General features: G+C 40.5%; 1 protein-coding gene across 4 annotated transcripts; it reads left to right on the plus strand.

Annotated features, from left to right (window-relative positions):
- Positions 1-2,094: 2,094 nt before the first annotated feature.
- On the plus strand, positions 2,095-18,998 carry MLF1 (myeloid leukemia factor 1). Of its 4 annotated transcripts, none has more exons than XM_064457883.1 (8): positions 2,095-2,204; positions 7,117-7,279; positions 10,332-10,376; positions 12,766-12,855; positions 13,731-13,859; positions 14,949-15,108; positions 15,716-15,848; positions 16,789-18,998. In XM_064457883.1, exons 1-8 carry the CDS (start codon positions 2,158-2,160, stop codon positions 16,889-16,891), a joined length of 870 nt encoding a protein of 289 aa, XP_064313953.1. In that variant the 5' UTR covers positions 2,095-2,157; the 3' UTR covers positions 16,892-18,998. The 4 variants fall into 4 exon arrangements, with proteins under 4 accessions (XP_064313953.1, XP_064313954.1, XP_064313955.1 ...); XM_064457884.1 differs by having other exon boundaries at positions 12,769-12,855; XM_064457885.1 differs by lacking the exon at positions 10,332-10,376.
- Positions 18,999-19,379: the final 381 nt, after the last annotated feature.

Consider the following 19,379-nt stretch of genomic DNA (forward strand, 5'->3'; position numbering starts at 1 on the left):
ATTCTAGCACACCATGTCATGGATATTAATGAACTGCTGTAATAGCAGGAACCAAATTGATCCAGGGCATCTATTAATCAAAGCATAATGACAAGTAATTAATAAATGAACACTGTATATGACCTAATCACTACGGTGAAGCTACTGTATTTTACATTTCCAGTCTGAATACACTCTAGATTCAGAGGAGTTTTAAAATCTGTGGATTGAAAGACTAACTAGAGTGCAAAGGATGACATTACTAAGTTTGTAATACTTTTGTGTGTGGTTTGAAACACATCTTGAATTCTGTCTCTGAGCAATAAAAAAGTTCTTTGATAACATAATAACCGGCACAAGATTTCGTTATAAAAAGCCCCAAAGTGGCAGAGTTCACTTCCATGACTACCGCCTGATTTGTTTTATTTGCTAATCTTTCATCAGAAATGTACAAACAGTTCACAGACTTCACCTGGATAATCAATGGGTAACCCTTTTTCTATCATGCTTCCCTGCCCACCAGTCAGTCAGTATAAACGTTTTCACTGTAACAACTGCTCAAACTTGGAGTGCATCTTAAGGCTGCAATATCACCACTTGCTAGGATCTAAAGAGAAGTCTACATCAGTAGACAGCAAAATCAATGCTCACCCGATTACAGTTATTTTTCAAAAATATTGCAGGCTCAGTTCATTCATCTTTTATGTCGGTTTTCCACTTTGGGCCAAATACCGGCAGAACTGCTTCTGCAGCATGATGGATCTTAGTGGAACGAAGGATCTACTTTCATGATTGCCATATAAATACTCTGAGGCTCTCTAATCCCACCTGGTTATCCGGGGCATATTTTCTGTTTTTCCCCTAAAAACGGGGATATTGAAAGAGACGTGAGGAGAGAAGGGAAGAGCCTTCATCTGCCTCTCAACAGGAGATACAAGAGAGGACACAACCCCCAGGCTCACAGCTCTGAGAAACTTTGCCATCTAGACCAGGAGAATTTTTCCAAACACATAAACGTTCTTCTCCACAATTCTTTTATGAAGGTTGAAGGTGAGATTCCTGTACCTCTGGTTCTTTCAAACTGTCCTCATTCAGAGGTAAGTTTATACATGACCACAGTTCATGTATGTACACATTCACAACCACTCTGCTCTTCAGGAAACCTAGATAACACCCCCCATGTCTTTGCTCCACTCTTACTGAAACCTTCAAGGACCAGGCCCAGTGGCAGGGTTTGCTGAGGGGCTTCTCCTTTACAACCAGCCGTGTGACTGCTTCTTCCTGCCAGGAAGACAAAGAGATCTTTTTCCCATTCTGTTTAACCAGTAACCCTACCAGTCTCGCTCCCAAAGCCGGTACAGTTAAGCAATACAGAATGAACTGCTGGCCAGAAGGCAACTACCGTAAAGCCTCGGAAATCGGATATGCCTTGCGAGTGCTTAGCTTGTGCGGGGCGAAAGGTAATCCCGATCCACACACGGCTGCCATGGCCACCCGCAGCCAGGTCGAATACCCTTACTCCGACCCGGCCCCAGTTTTTCCTCATCGCAATTTTTTGCTGGAACAGCTATTTGTGGCTGCTTTCAGCGCAGGCCGTCGGTGCTTCCCACGGGGTGCCCCAGGGCTCCCGCTCAGGCGAACGCTCTCTCCCAGCCGCGGGAAAGGCGACGGAGCCCGCCTCGCACCACACGGTCGCTTTATTTTACTGCCACCTACTGGAAAAAATACAACTATTTTTAAAGCTGCCGAGGAGCGGTGCCGACAGCACCGACCCGCAAACGCCTGACAGGAGCCGGGCTGACGGCCGGGCCCGCTCCCCGCCGGGGCCTGCACCCCGCTCAGCGAGGCCGGGCCGGGCCGGCCCCCGCGGCCTGGCCGGGCAAAGCGCGGCCCCGGGGGAGGCATCCCGGGGAAGAGCAGCGTGGGGTCCCTACGTGTGGGGCGGCCGCTGGCCCCCGCTCCCCGCCCGGCCCCGCTCCAGAACCTTCGGGCCGGGGCCCAGCGCGGCGGTGCCGGTTACCACGGCAACGGCGGCCCCCGCCGAGCCCCGCCCCCCCGCTCAGTCGTCACGGCGGTGGCGGCCAGTGGCGTCGCGGGACGGTGTCACGTGGGGGAGCGGCGGCGGCGGTGGGGGGCAGGCGCGGCGGGCGGCGCTCACACCGGCGGGGAGCCGCGGCCATGTTCGGTGGGCTGGGGCGCTGCTTCGAGGAGGACCCCTTCTTCCGGTGAGGGGCAACGCCGGGCCCCCCGCGCCCCGGGGCGGGCGGCGGCCTCCGGGGGCCCAGCCTCAGGGCGGGGGTCGGGGTTGTGTGAGGGGGTGGGCGGGAGGCGGCCGGGAGGTCGCAGCGCTCCCCCGCCGCCGCCTGAAGAAGTCCCCCGGGGTTCTTGTCGCTCCGGAGGGCGCGTCTCTGGCCGGCGTTAACGGCCGGTGGGGTTCGGTTCGCAGCCGCGCTTCTCCAGCTGCCTGAAGCAGCCGCAGGCGCGGAGCGCCCGTTAAACCGGCGTGCGTGGGGGTTAAAGTGTTGCCGGTGATGTTAAATGGGGACGGCAGGAAGATGTGCCCGGGGAGGGTTAGGCTGGCTATTAGGGAAAGGCTCTTCACCCAGGGAGCGGTGGAGCCCTGGAACAGGCTCCCCAGGGAGGCATCACAGCACCAGCCTGGCGATATTCAAGAAGCACTCGGACAACGTCCTCAGAGGCATGGTGTGAATTTGGGGTGTCCTGTGCGGGGACAGGAGCGGGACTCAGTGGTCCCTGCGGGTCCCTTCCAGCTCAGGACATTCTGAGATTCTATGAGATACCAGAGCCTTGTCTCTTGCTCCCCTCTTCAGCAATGCTTGTAACTTCTGTCACGTAGCGCAGTGAAGAGCTTAATCCTAATTTCATAGTGACAGCAACTGAGAAGGAATCTTCACCTCCGTTGGTTTGAGTTTCTTGATATTTGGGGTTTTTTTTTTTTCAGTTTCTTAGAAAGTGGGCAGGTGTGGGATGTCCTAGCTTTTCTGGATTTATTTGGGTTTTTTTCACTGTACACTGTTTCTGAGCTCATTTTGTTAATGCATTCGCTAAAGATAACGCCAGGCATTCCTGCATTAAAACTTTGCAAACACCTTTGCAAACAACTGTGCAAAGGTCAGTGAAGGCAAACCGTCTGTCTCCTTGTACTGAGTTCCTGAATGGATGTTGATGATTTAGCTCAGCAAAACTTGTGGTTTAGTTTTTCGAAAGTCATGGTACTTTCTATGTAGAGCTTGGTTATAAGCAAAAGTAAGGGGTAGTGCCAGTGGGTGGGTGGGGAAGGGTAACATCAGGCCCTGTGCTGTGGGTTTGTTGACTGTATCCCTTAGCTACAGGATATTCTCCCTGAGGTTGAGTTTGTACCTCTTAAAGGAGAATCTAGCGCTCAGCTGCAAAAGCACGTTCCTAGCAGTGGGATAGTTTCTAAAGCTGTGCAAGATGCATTAGTACGCTTGGTTTCTAGGAATATGCGCACTATTATAGCAACTCAGTTATATGCAGGATGCACTACGCAGAAAACTTTACTATGCAAATCCTCTGCATGAAATTAAAATAATACTGGAAATTAACTCTTGTTTATAGTAATTTGTAGCATGCTTTTGAAATATGAATTGCTCTCCTCTTATTTATTCACTTTTGTTTATGCATTTTTATTGTAGCCACTGATGCAGTTTAAAAATCTGAGAAAAAAAAAGATGGCAGGAGATAGAGGAAGGGAGTGTGTGTGAAAGAGATGAGAGAAAGAGATTGATATTGAGATTAATTTTCTTGGCACTGTCCCTGTAAATCTGTTTTGCATATAGTTAGGGAAATGAGCTTATTACTTCAGATAAGATTACACTATTCTGGAAACTAATAAGCTTGTGTTGCCTCACAAGGAGAGATTTTGACTGCTGAACTGGAAATAGTGCCTGGCTTAAAAGAAATGGCTCCATCTGTGAGCAGCTGTCCTGGGGAAGCACCGGTCTGTCAGCCAAAGCGCTGCCCTGGCCCAGCTGAGTTTCGTCCCTAGTAGCTTGGACAGGTGCAGAACTTGCATCTCCTCTGCCAAGTGCAGTTGGCCTCTGTTTTTAATTTACCAATACACAGCTTTTGTTTTATTGTTCCAGGTGTTATCTCCAGTGTGATTTTGCATCTTCAGGTTTACATAACTTCCTAATTAAAAAAAAGTGTATCTAATATGAAGTACAGTTTTCAGAAATAATAAACTGAATTTATCATTCTAGGACACTGATTTTCAGCTGACCAGAAACATACACTGAAGTAAGGAGTAACATTATACTTAAAACACCATAAAGGGCTTCAGCTGGAACGTAAAGCCTTAAACTTGGGAGCTTAAGCCTGAATCATACAAGAACTCACCAAGCAAGACACACCTTAGTGAAAATGCTCACTTGCATGTGTGGACAACAAATGTACAAATTGTTTGTTCCATTCAGAACTTAATTTTGAAAATGACTTACAGCACTTAATATGTCAAAGGCACAAATTCGGTGTGTAAACCCCTTATAGAACCCCCTTTCTTTTTCCTCCGTCACTTTTATGGTATAGTAGTGCAAAGTGTGCAGAAGTTCATGTCTGTCTCATCAAAAATATCTTTCCCCCCAGCTAAAAAAATGTCAGATTTTAAGCCAGATGTGATCAATGGTAATTAAACTGAACTGTTGCTGTCGTATAAAATCTGTGATTTGAATCAAGAACTTAAGATCTTGCATCCTCTACTGGAGAGACTTTGACTTGTTTTGTGTGTGTGTGTGTGTATATTTATACATATTTTGTGTGGGTGACATACTCCTTTTTTAGTTATAGTTTGACTTTCAGTCATCAGAGCCATCAAGGTGGTAGGTTTAATTCCTTGGAAGCCTTGTCTTCCGGACAGATTCCCTGTTGACTTTCTATTGGTTTTGTGCTATTCCAGAACATGCTGAAAATGTAGTATTTCTATCAAGGTTTGACAGCACTAGATCTTTGTTTGAATGACTCCTTAGAATGTCCCTAGGAAACTGGGAGACTTCAGTTTTGTTCCTAAATCTGTCACTCCACAGTATGTAGCTTACTTCCCTGCTTCTGATAGAAGCTGTATTTCTAAATTGTTTCTTAGACCTTTCTTGTTTAAAAACAAAACAAAAACCCCCCAAACAAACCCACAAAAAACAACAATAAAAACCCCAACCCAAACCAAAAAACAAACCCAAAAAATCAGAACCCCATGGTTTTAGATTCAGGTATGAGTTTATCAAATAGATGTACTGGAGGGTGAATGGCCAAGAGAAGTTGCCAGAGAAATTGAAATAAGGCAAAAAAGGACAGTTTCACAAGGCATGAAGCATTATTTTATGTCAGGTGAGATGTATGATGGCATATTGAGCACATTAAATTCAACCAGTTTTTCATATCTACATTAAATTTGTGGAATCTTGTTTTGCCTGTGATGTGTTGTAGTTAACTTATGAGGACCTTACTTCTTTTGAACTGGAAGGGTCTGGGAAGAAATTTTGTTATGCATAAGTTACTGATGGAATACATTCATATTTATTTCTGGTTTGGTAACCAAACCTATCTGAAGTTTGTGGTGTCAAAATAGATTTGATGGAAGTATGCGTATGCTGTGGTAGTGCTTGTGTGCTTCCCTCATCTTGGCTTGCGCGGCAACTTTTTCCATCTGTTCTTCATCCTGTGAAAAGTGAGGGGACACTTGCTGTGTGTGAGCTGCTTATCACATTAGGACTGAAATTAAAGCTAGCAGTCATGTGAGCAGGGTAGATTAGGGTCTGCTTAATGACAATGGTAAAACTACTTTTGAACTGTGAAGGTCTGTTTGCACGGGAGTGAGTTAAGCATGTGTGCACCTTAAAGGGATATTGGCGTGTTTAAAAAAATCTTGTTTGGAAATTAATCCAGTGTTATGTTTGTAACCTTATTTCTTTTTCACTTAAAAAGGAAAAAATAAATGCAACTTTAACACAAGAAGAGACGGTACAAAGTGAAGAGATCGAATTGGCCACGTGGTGTGGCAACTAGTTTTCATGGGGCTGGATATAAGGGCTGGGGAGAATAGAAAAACTGTTCAGGGAACTTGCAAGAGATGATTGGGTCTTGAAGGTCAGAGGAACAACCTGAAGCTTTTCTTCTTGGAGGCATGAGATGTGATGGGAAAGGTTGCGATGTCCTGGAGAGAAGGAGGGTGTGAGGTGTCTGGGGAGTGCCAGGAAATTGATGGGAAGGAAGGCGAGGTGCTATTAAGTCTAAGTAAGCATACCTGAGAAATGACTGTTAATGTTAATAAAATGGCTTTCAGCAGAACAGCAAAGGGGAAGATTAGAGTGGAGATGAAGAGAGGAAACGAAGCATGTTTTTTTGTATGAAGTAATAATTTGTAGCTTTGGACTACAGGCAACAGGACTGATGATATGATTTTGTCAGAAGCACGCTATAAATTTGGCTCCTTTTGGCCTCAATTTGAAATCTTTAGTTCCTGGCCAAATCAGAGAATGCAAAGAACTAAGTAATAATGGAGGGCAAGTTTAGCAATGGTTTACCTGCAAGCCAAGCTTTGAAATGAGTGATGGGGTTCTGTAGGTTTTTGGAAGCAGAGGTTGAGTGTCTAGAAAGAGGAGAGAAGAGGAGGGAAAGCTATCAGGAAAGCAAAAAGCTAGTAAGAATCTTTTTTCCAAAGCAGAGAAAAAGGATTTTTAATATCAGGGGTTGGAGGTAGAAGTAGTGATAAATAAAGTACAGGTCAGTTTTATAGTTCCTGGCAGATAGTAAACATAGGCTGGAGTGAAAGATGGCTGCAGAGGATGGAATGTTTTTGGAAAAGATGAGGAAAGAGAAAAAGCAGTACTGACACCCATTGCACAGGAGAGCAATGAAGGCAGCTGAGAAAAGAACTAAAATGACTGACCAACCTGCGAGATGGGAAGAAAAGTGGAAGAAGCGAGAGTTTGTGAGGAACAGACAATTGCCCAGTTGGGTCCTATTAAAATAAAGAATTTGAATAAAGAACCATATGGAATGATTTTAAAAAATTGAGTTTTAAAAATTTCAGAGCCCTTTTACTTGGAAATTTAGCTTGGAATAAAACCTGATGACTTTCTCTGTGAAATATCTCTTTTTCAGCGATCCTTTTGCTGCACACCATGAATATATGCGGCAGATGATGAGAGGATTTTCTGATCCTTTTGGACGAGATCCATTTCTCAGTATAACAGATGGTGGGGAGAGAACAGTAGATCGAAGAGCACGCCAGGACTCTCGGGTTGCACTAAGAGGAAATCGCAGAGTAAGTATTTTCTTAATCTCTGAGGATTGCTACATGGAATTTACACTTACTGGTAATATAGTCGGCTTTACATTTCCATTTCTGTTAAATCTGGTCTGGTGGAAACAGGCTTGGCTCAGCTATTGCAGCCTTGGTCAGATTGTTTCATCACTGAGTAAAACATGAATAATCTCTCTCTTGGTTCCTTAATGGCCTATTGTTTAAGCATTTATTACTGAACACTGACAAACTTGTTTCTGTTAGGACTAGTAGGAAATTTTTGTTATTGAACACTGCATGGACAATATTTAATGAAACAAGCCAAACATATTTATCAAGAGTTTGGTTTAATAAATGTTTTGTATTAAATGTTTCTATTGCAGAAAGGCATTAAAAATGTCCAAAGACAGAGCCTTCTTTGAACGCTAAATTCCTTTTTTTGTGCTAACTTGACTTAAAAAGATACCTTTTTATGTTTATGCCTCTGCTCTGCACTTTGGTATCTTGTGTCAAGTACGTTGAAGTTTTATTTAGGCCTAACCTGTGTTTCAGCCACCTAAATTTATCTACACAAATATTTTAAACCCTGCTTCAACTTTGCAACTGTGAATAAAGGCTTCACGTTCTGCATTTAATCTGATTCTTAATCTTTTCTCTAGATACAAGACACTAAGAATTAAAGATCAAGGAAACTGATATGAAACCTAGCATTTCTGTAAATTATCAGCTGAAACAGACGTTGGCAATGATTTATGTTTTACATAAAGTATCTTTTCAACTCTCTCGGCATGCAGGACAATTATATCTTATGCTTCTGTAGTTAAACTTTATCTAACTGCTGTATTTATAAAGGTTATACATTTGAAGTTGGTTCCTTTCCCTCCACCAGGCTAAATATTTTTGCGACGGAATGACCTCTTACTTTAATGAGTTGGATTTGATTTAAAAAAAACAGTTGGAAGACAAAACAGATTACAAGGGCTTGTGGAACTCAGCCAGATTTGTTGGTGGTTGTTCAAACCTAGATAGTTAGAGCTTAATAAACATAGCTGAAACACAGACTGTCACCTACAAGTCAAAAGGGTAACTGTCAGATTCCTTCCTCCGTGCTCATACATTGCCAGTTAGTGTCAAATATAGATGTTGCTGGATCTAATTGGGGCATGATCTTTCCTCTACTGAAGCAGATTCTTAGGCCTTGGTTCACTAGATGCCTAAAAACAGATCAGACTTCTTTTTCTAAAGGAAAAAGAATATGTCAGACCATACCCTAATATCTTGGGGGTTTGTATCCCTTGTTCTTGGCAGGGAGGGATAAATGTGAGGCATACAAAACCTTTATCTATGGTTACAGAAAGGAGTTAAAGGTGCAAGAGTGCTGCATTATTTTGATAAGCACAAGAGAATTCCACACCTGCTAAAATCTTTCCAGTATCTTTTAATGTTCCTAATGTTTCACCTAAGAGTTGCCAGATGTCACAGAAGACTCAGTACTGATTATTTGAGCCTTGTCACAGTCTCAAACTGCTTTTACTGGCTTCCCTCCAGAAATTATTCAAACACTTAAAATAATTAGATTTTTATGTGGGAAAGGATGGATATCTTTACTACCATGGAAAATACGCTTTGTTAAAATTACCCATACCGATTACTGATATTATAATTCTATGTTTAAGTAAACTATAGCATACCTAAAACTGCTTTACAAGGCACAGACTTTGTTGCAACAAGTCAATGTGCATCAATATAGCATTCAAATCTGAAAATGCTTTTCTTAAGCAGGTTTACAGTGTCAGTTTTTAGTCTCTTGGAGGGAGGGAGGGGAGGATGAGCAGGAGGAATGGGGTAAAACATCTTAAGAGATACTGTAATTTGGGTTTGGTTGGATATCTGATTGTCCTATATATTAGGCAACTATTTAACTGCTTTTAGTATGTATTATAAAACAAAGAGTTTATAAACTTTTTATGACTAACAACTTTATTTCTGAGGATATCCTTTTGCGTAATATATATAAAAAAAAGTATTTTATTATTTTTTGTCACTACATATTAGACAGAACTGCAGTCAGAAGGAGTTCCTAAAGGTATTCAAGAATTGGATAATTCCTTCCTTTTGTACTTAAAGTTATTGTAAAGTGTTTGGTACTTCTGTCTAACCAACTTTCTTTACGTGGGCTTTTATATAACTCTCTGAGCTTGGTTTCCTGGAAACATCAATTTGTTTTCTAGCATCTCATTGCCCTGTCATATAGGGATATTCAATATCAGTTCGTCAAACAGGAACTGTATTTGCCGGTGTTTATAGCTACATCTATTTATACAACTACAGAAGAATATAATTTGCTTGTGGGGATTTGTCTTTGGGTGGTTCTGTATATGATGATAGATTTACCTAGAACTTTTTTTGCCATGACCTTTGAAACTGCTGACAAGTTAAACTTCATTTGTTTATTGCAAGGAATATATGGCTATTTCAAATAAATACCTTTATATTTACATTAATCTCTTGTAATACATAAAGAGTGCTTGTGAACAGGTCAGCTGCATCACTTAATTTTTTTAAGCTCTAAAATTGCATGTCAACCTTCTGAAATTTAATTACATAAATTTACCTTAAGAGGACTATTGATTTGTTGATTTTAATCAACTTTCAGTGATGGGGTTCTACTGCATGACTAGAATAAAGTGTTTTCAGAGAACTGGTTGAGGCCTGAAGCACTGTGCCACATTTTAAATAATTGTAGTACAAAGGTTGCTATGGTACACAAATGTTTCTCAACTTCTAGCTTTAAGTGCTTCTAGAACATACATATTCATATGACTTATTAAATGTGGTGACAGCTATTGCTTTCCAGTATCATTAGTATAAATATATTACTTCTATATATTCAGAGATTACTTCATGTTATATTGTTGTAGCACACCATAAATGACCAAGGTCCTCTTGAATGACTGTTTTTTTGATCAGAAATGTTTAATATCACCTGCTGTATACAAAAGTGCACTAGACACTTCTGCTGCATCTGATAACAGGTACAATAACTAAAAGATGCTGGTCCTTTTTCTTCCAGGCAACAACCTGTTCCCTCATGCCCTTTGCAGGCTTTGGTAGAGTGGTTAGTATCCCAGGAGCTCTTGCTAATACTTGTAGCTCTTGCTTATATGTGCATACTGTCAGCATAACTAAAGCATGGACAAAGGCTAGTTTCAGTGTGCTTGCAAACTGCTTCTATTGGTGTCTAGATACACAGAACAATGTAATTAAAGAAAGATTTTTTAAAATTATTTTTTCCTTATTAAATGAAAATGTGGAGGTAGACTAAATATGCTGATATCAAGATTGGAAAAGTTACTGCTTGGCAGCTGGCTTTTCTGCTTGGCAATGTATCTGTTGGTGCTTGATCTCTGATAGATATGAATGAAATAATCCCTGGAGAGAGACTCCGAACTCTGAGTGCTGCCTGTAGATGGATGCTAGTGGCTTGGAGTGTGTTAGTGGGTGTGGATACCAACAAGACCTGTAGCACTGGTCACAGCTAAGACAGGCCAGCTTCTGGAGACAGAATTTCCACTGGAACAGGGCTTGGAAGGTTTTTCAGCTGTAGTTTGTTTGGGCTCTGGAATACCTTGTACAATATCTGTACAAAGTACCTGAGGAAAAACAAGTTCATTGTTATGTTATGACCCTCATGGAGGTTTTTGCTTCCTTTGGAAGGCTTTAATTAGTCCTCAGATTGAAAACCAGTAGCTTAGAGATTGAGTGGCTCTCACTTGTAGAGCGGGTAAAAATGGGCATGGGTCTTCGAATTTCCAGATTTTAAAGTTTTACTTACTTAATTATCTTTTGCAGAAGCACAAATTGGCAACTTTCTGTATGCAAAACATGTATTAGCTAATCAAAGTTCTTTTGTTATTAACTGCACAGGCTCTGGTTTTATTCCTCCCACCACAATCTGTGGCATATAATTCCAGAGGTACAGCTGATTGCTATGTGATGTCATTGGTCAGTGTCCAGACTTCTATCTGTAGAAGGCAGTTTTCTGGAGTTACTGACACTTGCAATGATTTGATGCCCTAAATTGTCTATAATTATTGCCCAGAGGTTTTGATAGCCCTTAGGGAGTCAGATTTCTTGCTAGTCAAGAAAACTGAAGAGTTTCTACACCCTAACTTTACGTAGTTTTGTGCTTAAACTGCAGATTTTATTTTTAAATACATAGCTATTTACAGGAAAGTAAATAAATTTAATTCTATGTGTTTCTAGGAGTTGGAAGAACATGGGGTGTTTGCTCTTGTCATTAACATCCTGGTGTTTCATAGCCCCTTAGCTGCGCGAAGGGCCGCTACGCGCAGCCCGGCAGCCTGCCTCTTGCCGAAGCTGCTGCGTTTTGCAGAGCCCCTGGGAGCCGTTTTCCCTGCTCTCCCCACAGCTTCACCCCTGTGGAGCAGAGCGTAGTGGTGGCACAGTGGCCATCCTGGGAAGCAGCTAGGCCTGTGTGAGCCTAGAAGCTCACTGACCAACTGCTATGTGGTGCTTACTCAACCAGAGCCACTCATTTCAGAAACCAGGCAGCCCAGTAGGGAGTTTGAACAGGTCCTGAGGAAAAGTTCATAGTAGGAAAGGAAAGGCATAGTGAAAATCATCTTTGTCATTACTACCTGCTGTCCTGGAGAGGAGCCCAGAGGAGGATGCTCGTTTGGGACAGCTTTGCTGTCTTCCCAGATGGTTGCTTAGGAGGGTTCACCCTTTCCCTACTTTGTCTCCCTGTCTCTGTATTGGTTTTGTGTTTGTTTTCTTCCAAAGGTAGCTTTCATCAGTATGGCCAGTATAGGCCACCACCTACAGATCCTATGAATAAAATTCTGCGCGTGTACATCTGTCTTAGTATCTATCCTTTGTGCAACGTTGGATCTTCTGCTTTCATTTAAAAATAACAAATCAATGTTTTGTTGAATATATCTATAGCATCGAGTACTTAAGCTGCTATTAAAATACCAAATTATGGTTCTCTGATTTTTCCGCGCTGTCCTTTTATGAGTAATGTATACTACTTCTGCAAAGGAACAGCTATGTCTGTTGGGTTGGACTTTCAGTGTGATTCCATATGCATTAAGGATTTGCATAACAGAGATAGTTTGATCTTCAATAGATCACAACACATGGAGGGTCATATAGTACTTTTTACAGCAGAGGCTATTTAGGTTAGATGGTACATGAAAATAGTTCATGTAAATTGGCCACAGTATGAGCTTATTTTGACATTTGAGTGACAAATCTTTCACTTCTGCCTTTCTACTATCTCCAGCTTAACAATCAAGCTCCCCATGCTAGCTTTCAATTTTTCATTTGAAAAGGTGCATTTTGGCTTGTCTATGTCTATGAATTGCAGTCCATGAAAACCTTTTTGATGGTGTGATTTGCATTAAAAAATGCATGTAAAAGAACCAGCTTCAGAACTTGAAAGTCAGAAGACTTTGTTTTAATTTTAATGTCTTTTCTTTTAGCAGGATGCAGATTTTGGGGAACCTTTTTTTGCAATGGACAGGATGATGTCAAATATGAGAAACAGTATGCTGGAAATGCAAAGAAAATTTGTAAGTTTTTAAAAATTTGTTCTAAAAGTAATTGTATTGGAGAATGAAAGTTGTTTAAAATATTACTCAAAGCCCTGCCAAGAAAAAGGCTACTAGTATCAAGCACATAGTAAGAATTTTTTTTCCTCTGGACTGTATCATGGTTATAATTCTCTGTGCTGTCACTGATTATTTGCTAACAACAGTGCTTTAAATGTATGCTTGGTTCCCTAGGGGTTAGAACTGTTATAAATTATCTGGTCTCTGGTTGTTGCCAGAGCTGACACCTTAAGTGAAGGAGCAGTCTAAAGTGTTACTGTATACTTAAGAACAACAAAATTACAAACACCTAAATGCCACCCTGCATACAGCCTTTCCTCTGATTTTTTTTTTTCAGTGCTGCTGCTTCTTTCTTCACAGCCTTTGAAGATAACGCTGATACCCATTAAATGTTGCTGAGTATATTTACTGTGTTTTACCAGCCTTGTAAAATGGCTCGTAACCATTGTTGCTCAAGTCCTGTTTCACCTGAACTCTTTACACACCTTATATACTGTATGTGGCAAGACTGCTGTTACAGGTTATATCTTCATTACTGAAGTAAGCAATGCCAGGGCAAATGCTTGAGCAGTTGCATATTGCTGCCTGTGCATTTCATTTGTTGTCGTGTTTCCTGGCGTGGGGAGACCTGTGGCCAGACAAGGCTAGGACAAGAGTGAGGGCATATCAAGTGCCAAGGTCTCTTCCCAACAGGCCATACCTATGCTGCCAGGTCTGAGGGTTAATTTTTCAGAGGGGTATTCTTGTTCATAATAAGGTAGTCTCAGGATGTAACAAGTACCTTTTGTCCACAAGTTTTAACTTTTATTAATAAAATAAGTCTACATTGCTTGTAGGATGACCTGTCCATCCATCCAGATGCACACACATTCAGCTCCTCCTCTGTGATGACATACTCCAAAATAGGAGATGAACCACCAAAAGTTTTCCAGGCTTCAGCTCAGACACGCACAGCTCCAGGAGGTGTAAGTAGTCCCGAGATGCAGCAAAAAGGTGGTATGTAATTGTCGGAATTGAAGTTCATCTATACCAAACCACAGTTCCCTTCAGGTTCTTTTTACTGGAGACAGTTACTCTTATAATTTAGAAAAATATATGTCTGTTTAAATATTGCTCTGTATTAAAGGCTTCTTAAGCTAAAGTGCTGTTTTCTTCCTTGTAATTTGTGTGCTTCTAAGTATACATCTAAATAAATTGTATGCCAGTCAAAGACTGGAAAAATTGAGTGCCAGACAGCTGATTCTTCAAGGCGGTCTCCAGTGTCTTTGTCTTTGCTATAATTAATCCTTCTTTTGTACATTTAAAATTCTGTCTAAAATACAGCGAGAGGCAGTCTACTTATGCAAAACGTGGCTTCAAATCATCCCCTTTACTCAAGCACTTTTAAATGCTTACGTAACGCTTCACATGAAGATGCCCTTTCATTGACTTCCTTGCAGCTGTTGCATCTAATTCTGCTAAGAAATTTGAATTTGAACCCTGAAGCAAGGTTCATGAAAGACTATATGCGAGCAGTAAAGGCCGTTGAGCATGATTGGCTGTGGGATATGTTCAAGCTCAAGCAGACACTCAGTTATCAAAAAAGTTCTAATAATATACCTATGAACACAGTGATAAGTGGTTGCCTGGGTTTCAAGCCAGTCAACATGACAACCTAGTAATTAGTTGACCCTTCATGCTGAGAATATTGGCATCGGCTGTTATTCATTCTGTCATCAAGGAGAATGCTGAAGAGTTGTCTGCATGTAGTATATTTAGACTAGACTTTTTTTTCCCCCCAACAGTTAATATCCAGTATGTATGTTACTTAAGAAGCTTTAGGTGTTTTTCTTTAATTTTCCTCTCTGTTGGCAGAAGGAAAATAGACTTGATCTGTGCTTTGTTAATGTAGTTTCAGCCAACACAGTAAAAGAGACAATTGGAAAAGCCTGTAAAATCTAACTTTTTCAAAAGTAAGATATAAAACCTTAAGGGAAGAAAATGTGATTAAAAACATTATTTTACCTTCTTTTTTTTTGTTGGAAGAACACTTATTTCCCTTTTTTTTTGTACAGGTTAAGGAGACAAGAAAAGCACTTAAGGATTCTGAAAGTGGACTGGAAAAAATGGCTATTGGTCATCATATTCATGATCGTGCCCATGTCATTAAAAAATCAAAGAACAGCAAGACTGGTGATGAAGAATTGAACCAAGAATTCATCAACCTGGATGAGGGTATGGGTTTTTTTATGCAGTTCTCTAATGGACTTTTTGCTGTTGTTTCACAACCACTTTTGAAGTTCCAGCTTGAGACATCTTAAAAGGGACTGTTTTTCAGAAAGTGCTAAGTCTGCAAATCAAGTTTCCTTAGTTGATGTCAGTTTGGACAATCTAAGTTCAAGTAACCAGTTAGACTTAAAATGTTGTGTTGCAATGCAGTTGGCACTGTTGGCTTGGACAACAGCTGCTCATATTTGAAAGTAATTTTAATGATATTTTATGGTTTCAAACAAACTTTCAACAGAATTTTACTATTTGCTGTGTGTTTGTAGCTAATGGAAAATAACATATTTAAGAGATACCTGGTTAAAATGTGCATATACTTTTACAACATAGTGACTTACAGGCTTTTTTTTTTATTTTTATCTTCCAAACATAAGCCTACTGCAGTAAGCTTTTAGTAATCTTTTACAGATCCCCTAGAAATAGCTTGCAGGCCACGTGGAGAGTTGTGGACCACAAGTTTAAAAAACACTGTTCAGAAAACCTAACTTTCATTACATGTCTCTTCCGACCTTGCTTGCATTTATTAAAAATAAAGCAAACTTTAACTGTGTTTCAGCTGAGGCCCAGACCTTTGATGAAGAGTGGCAGAAAGAGATTATGAAGTTCAAGCCATCTAGAACTAGATGCAATTTAGAAGCTCCAAAATACAGAAGTATTCATCACATACCCAGGGAAGATGGATTAAGAAGGTAAAAACAGTTTCCTACCAGAATAAGGATATATAAGCAGCAGAATGAAAATTCAATTCCGAAGCAATCTGTTCACAAGCAAACAATGCTTACTGGCAATCTGAGGAGACATAGCGTGTTCTATTCCTCCTTTTTTCACGATGCCACAAAAAAACAGTGTAAGGCAGTATTTTGAAGAAATTCAGTGTATTTGACTCTGAAAATTAATTAATTGATACACTAAAATGGTAAGTGAGTTTTCTGGAGCAATATGCCAGTGCTCTTAGCTCAACTATGTACAAATGTTGTAGCTGCCCCCACAGTCATTAAACCGGGTTAGTTGCATTAAGGTATAATCCTTCTTGAGGGCTAGGTTGATCTGTTCTCTTGAGTAAAAGGAAAGACACCTTCCATATAGTTGGAGACAGACATACCTCTCTCTTCAGGGTTAGATTTCAAATGAGGCCTAATCCCAAGACCAGGAAGTCTGTACAGGAATGAGGACTTCATCTGTAAATGCAGGAGCCCCCCTGCCTAGACTGCTGTCTACCAAGCTTTGGAGGGGTGCCTTCCCCTCCTGTTGACATAGTTTCTGTGGAAGTTGTGATGCCTTTATCATTGCATGTATGGTAGCGAATGCTACAGAAGGGAAACACTCCTCTTCTGTAAACTACACAGAGCACTTTCCCTCTGGCACCTCTTCAGTCCTAGAGGTTTATTACAGAGGCTACTTTACCTTCAATTTCAGTTTTCAAACTAAGCTGTTTGTTTCTTCTCATTGAGTGTGCAAGGTGAGGAAACAGTCCAACCCTATGGTGGTGTCAATGGAAGTAGTTTTGGAGGGAGAGTCAAATCTGTTTTACAACTAAAATAACTGTATCTCCACATAAGTAATTACCAGAATGTATATTCCCCAACCCCCGTATCATATGGTGGTTATGATTTTTGTTGTTTGTTTCAGAGAGAAACCGCTTGCAGTTGCGGGTCCCAGGGAGCCCAGAGCGTCTTTGGAGAATCTCAATGTGAAAGGAACGCATGTCCCCATCAAAAGCAGCAAAAAATAAATTGCTTCCATTCTCCATTTGAATGGAGTTTCTTCAGAGAAGACAATGGTGCTGCATTGCTTATGTTCATATAAGTATACACGTATATATGACCAATCTCTGTTTTTTGTTTTAGTAAGTATTAGTGTGCCTTGCTACTCCCATCTTTTGACAACTGAATGTTCTTTAAAACTTTAGATCCTTGGTTAAACCATCTAGTTTCAGTAAATTAAAACCAACAAATTTCTGCTTAAAAGCACTTTAATGGATTGTCACTAATTCTGTTTTTTTAAAAAAAAAGCTTTGATTTGCAAGATTTTGCTGCTCCAACTGCACCAGTCTCAGACTTTATATTAGTCCCAGTAATGACACTACTTTTCCCCCCACTCTATAACTTGCACAGAAAGGAAATTCTCTTTTTATTTTGTGTGGCTGAAATAATAATCAATTTTCTAGGTGATATAGCAATTTGAATACACTATAGCCACTATATATATATATATATCTTTAAAATCATATTGTAAATTGTTATAGAATCCCCAGATTCACCTTGATTTAACATAAAGAACACTGAAATATAACACGAGGAATACTGAAATGAAATGGCAAATACTTAAAGTAAATTTTAGTTTATCAGCGTTCTTATGTTCCTAAGTTGTGCTTGCATCTATTATTTTCTGTGCCTAGGCTGTCAGTTTGGTATTTCTTGTCCTTGCTATGTTTCCTTTGGAGGTGGCCCATTATTTTAATTCTTGAGGATCCTCTGTAGTAGCTTTTAATTATTCTGTAATAATACCACTGTGTCCTAAAACTCTGCTGTAACTATTAGTTATTAATCAGAAAAATATGTGGGAGAAACTGGTTGAGTAGGCAGTAGTTTAACTGGATAATGAATGATTACATCATTTTTTATGTTCTAAAAAGCTACCAGAGCCCTGCATACAGGGAACCATCTCCCCCCGCAGCTGAGGTGAGATGTGTTTGTATTCTTTTGTGTCCTGTTTTAGTGGATGTGGAATGATCCTAAGTCTAACACATGATCTCCCTTGACGTTGTTGTTGTTGTTGTTTGGTTAGTCTGATGCTCTAGAGGAAAGCCAGCTGTGTGACTGAGAACAGCAGAGGTCTTTGTATTAGCAGTGTTAAGTTCTTGTGCTCTTATGCAGAACTGATCCCCGTGTTATAGCGTAAATAACTTCGGTAGACTTTAACATTACAGCGTTAGCACTACAGCTTATATTTCAAGGCTAAAGCATTAATAGTGTAGCCTCAAAAAAAGGCACTATTTATATGATTTAAAAAAACCAGGTTTAGTAAGTCAAGATTAATATTTGGCCAAAAAAGAAGTGGCCTTTAAATCCTTCCTTTCTGCAGATTCCCCAGCTTATTTAATTCTGTGTTTATTTAATGTACAAAAATAATCAAAAGTACTTTTGTTGGACTCTGACAAGGGAAGGACTGCTGTTTACTTGCTTGTATAATGCAATGGTCTCTTCCTATTAGAGCAAACGCTAGTGGCAATAAGTTTATGCTACTGAACCATTCCACGAGCAGTCAAGGTAAGTGGGTGGTAAGGGGGCGGCAACCTCTGACAGAAGGGCAGGCTTAAATGGTGTGATATCACAGTCATGCTTGCCAGAGACGTCTGCCAGAACCCTGAAGCTAAAGGAGGCTTTTACTCTCCTTAAAAAGTACAACTCCAGGGCCTGATCTTCATACACTGAAAAGAACATCAATTTTGCAATTAACGTCATTGAGAATATAAGGCTGTGGAGGCATTTTCCAGTTATGTCACTTAAATTTCCCCCTCATAAACAGCAGAAAAGTTTTTCACATCGTGACTTCAGAAGAAATCTTTGAGATGCTGCTGTTTGACAGAAAATATTATTCATCTGGCAACTTAAATTTTTGTCTATGCTTTACTGAGATAAAACCATGATATGTATATGTAATCAACAAAACAAATACATACTTTGGTTTTAAAATTATAGTGGAAAGAGGCTAATATTCATTACAGACTACTTTGTTATGCAAAACAATGTTCTAAAAGGTAATGCAATACAAATTGTTCTATGTAGAAACATCTGAAACTGTAATTCTTTAATAAAGGCATTTCTTATTTACCGTTATTGCTTGGCGTACTCCACACCACAAAATGACCTGTGCATTATTTGTTTTGGGCTGCTTTGAAACTTTCTTATATGCAACGCCAGTAGCGATGCGGTGAGGGAAGGTAAGCCCCTCACCTTCCAGAAGGAATCTGTGCACTTACCACAAAAAAGTTTGCTCGAAGGAAACCGATGAAGGTGGGACTTGAGTATGGCGATGGCCAGGCTCTTCCTCTGCTTCAGAAGAGCTCTTGGAGTCTTCTCTGGTATGAAAGACTGTTCTGGCGTAATCATAATAGCAGGGGCTTTTTTTATATGTATATTTGAGAATACAGGTACACACTGCTGCTTCCTTGAGCTATAACCTGAACCTTGGTGTGCCACCTAGTCTAACAGCTATTG

This window comes from Phalacrocorax carbo, chromosome 7 (genome assembly GCF_963921805.1).
Source record: "Phalacrocorax carbo chromosome 7, bPhaCar2.1, whole genome shotgun sequence".
Lineage (NCBI taxonomy): Eukaryota > Metazoa > Chordata > Aves > Suliformes > Phalacrocoracidae > Phalacrocorax > Phalacrocorax carbo.

Excerpts from the sequence above, each read along its gene's own strand:
- MLF1 (XM_064457883.1), top strand. The coding sequence starts at position 2,158 with ATGTTCGGTGGGCTGGGGCGCTGCTTCGAGGAGGACCCCTTCTTCCG. Across the intron at positions 13,860-14,948 it reads CACGCACAGCTCCAGGAGGT|GTTAAGGAGACAAGAAAAGC; the intron begins GTAAGTAGTCCC and ends TTTTTTGTACAG. Across the intron at positions 15,849-16,788 it reads AGGGAAGATGGATTAAGAAG|AGAGAAACCGCTTGCAGTTG; the intron begins GTAAAAACAGTT and ends TGTTTGTTTCAG.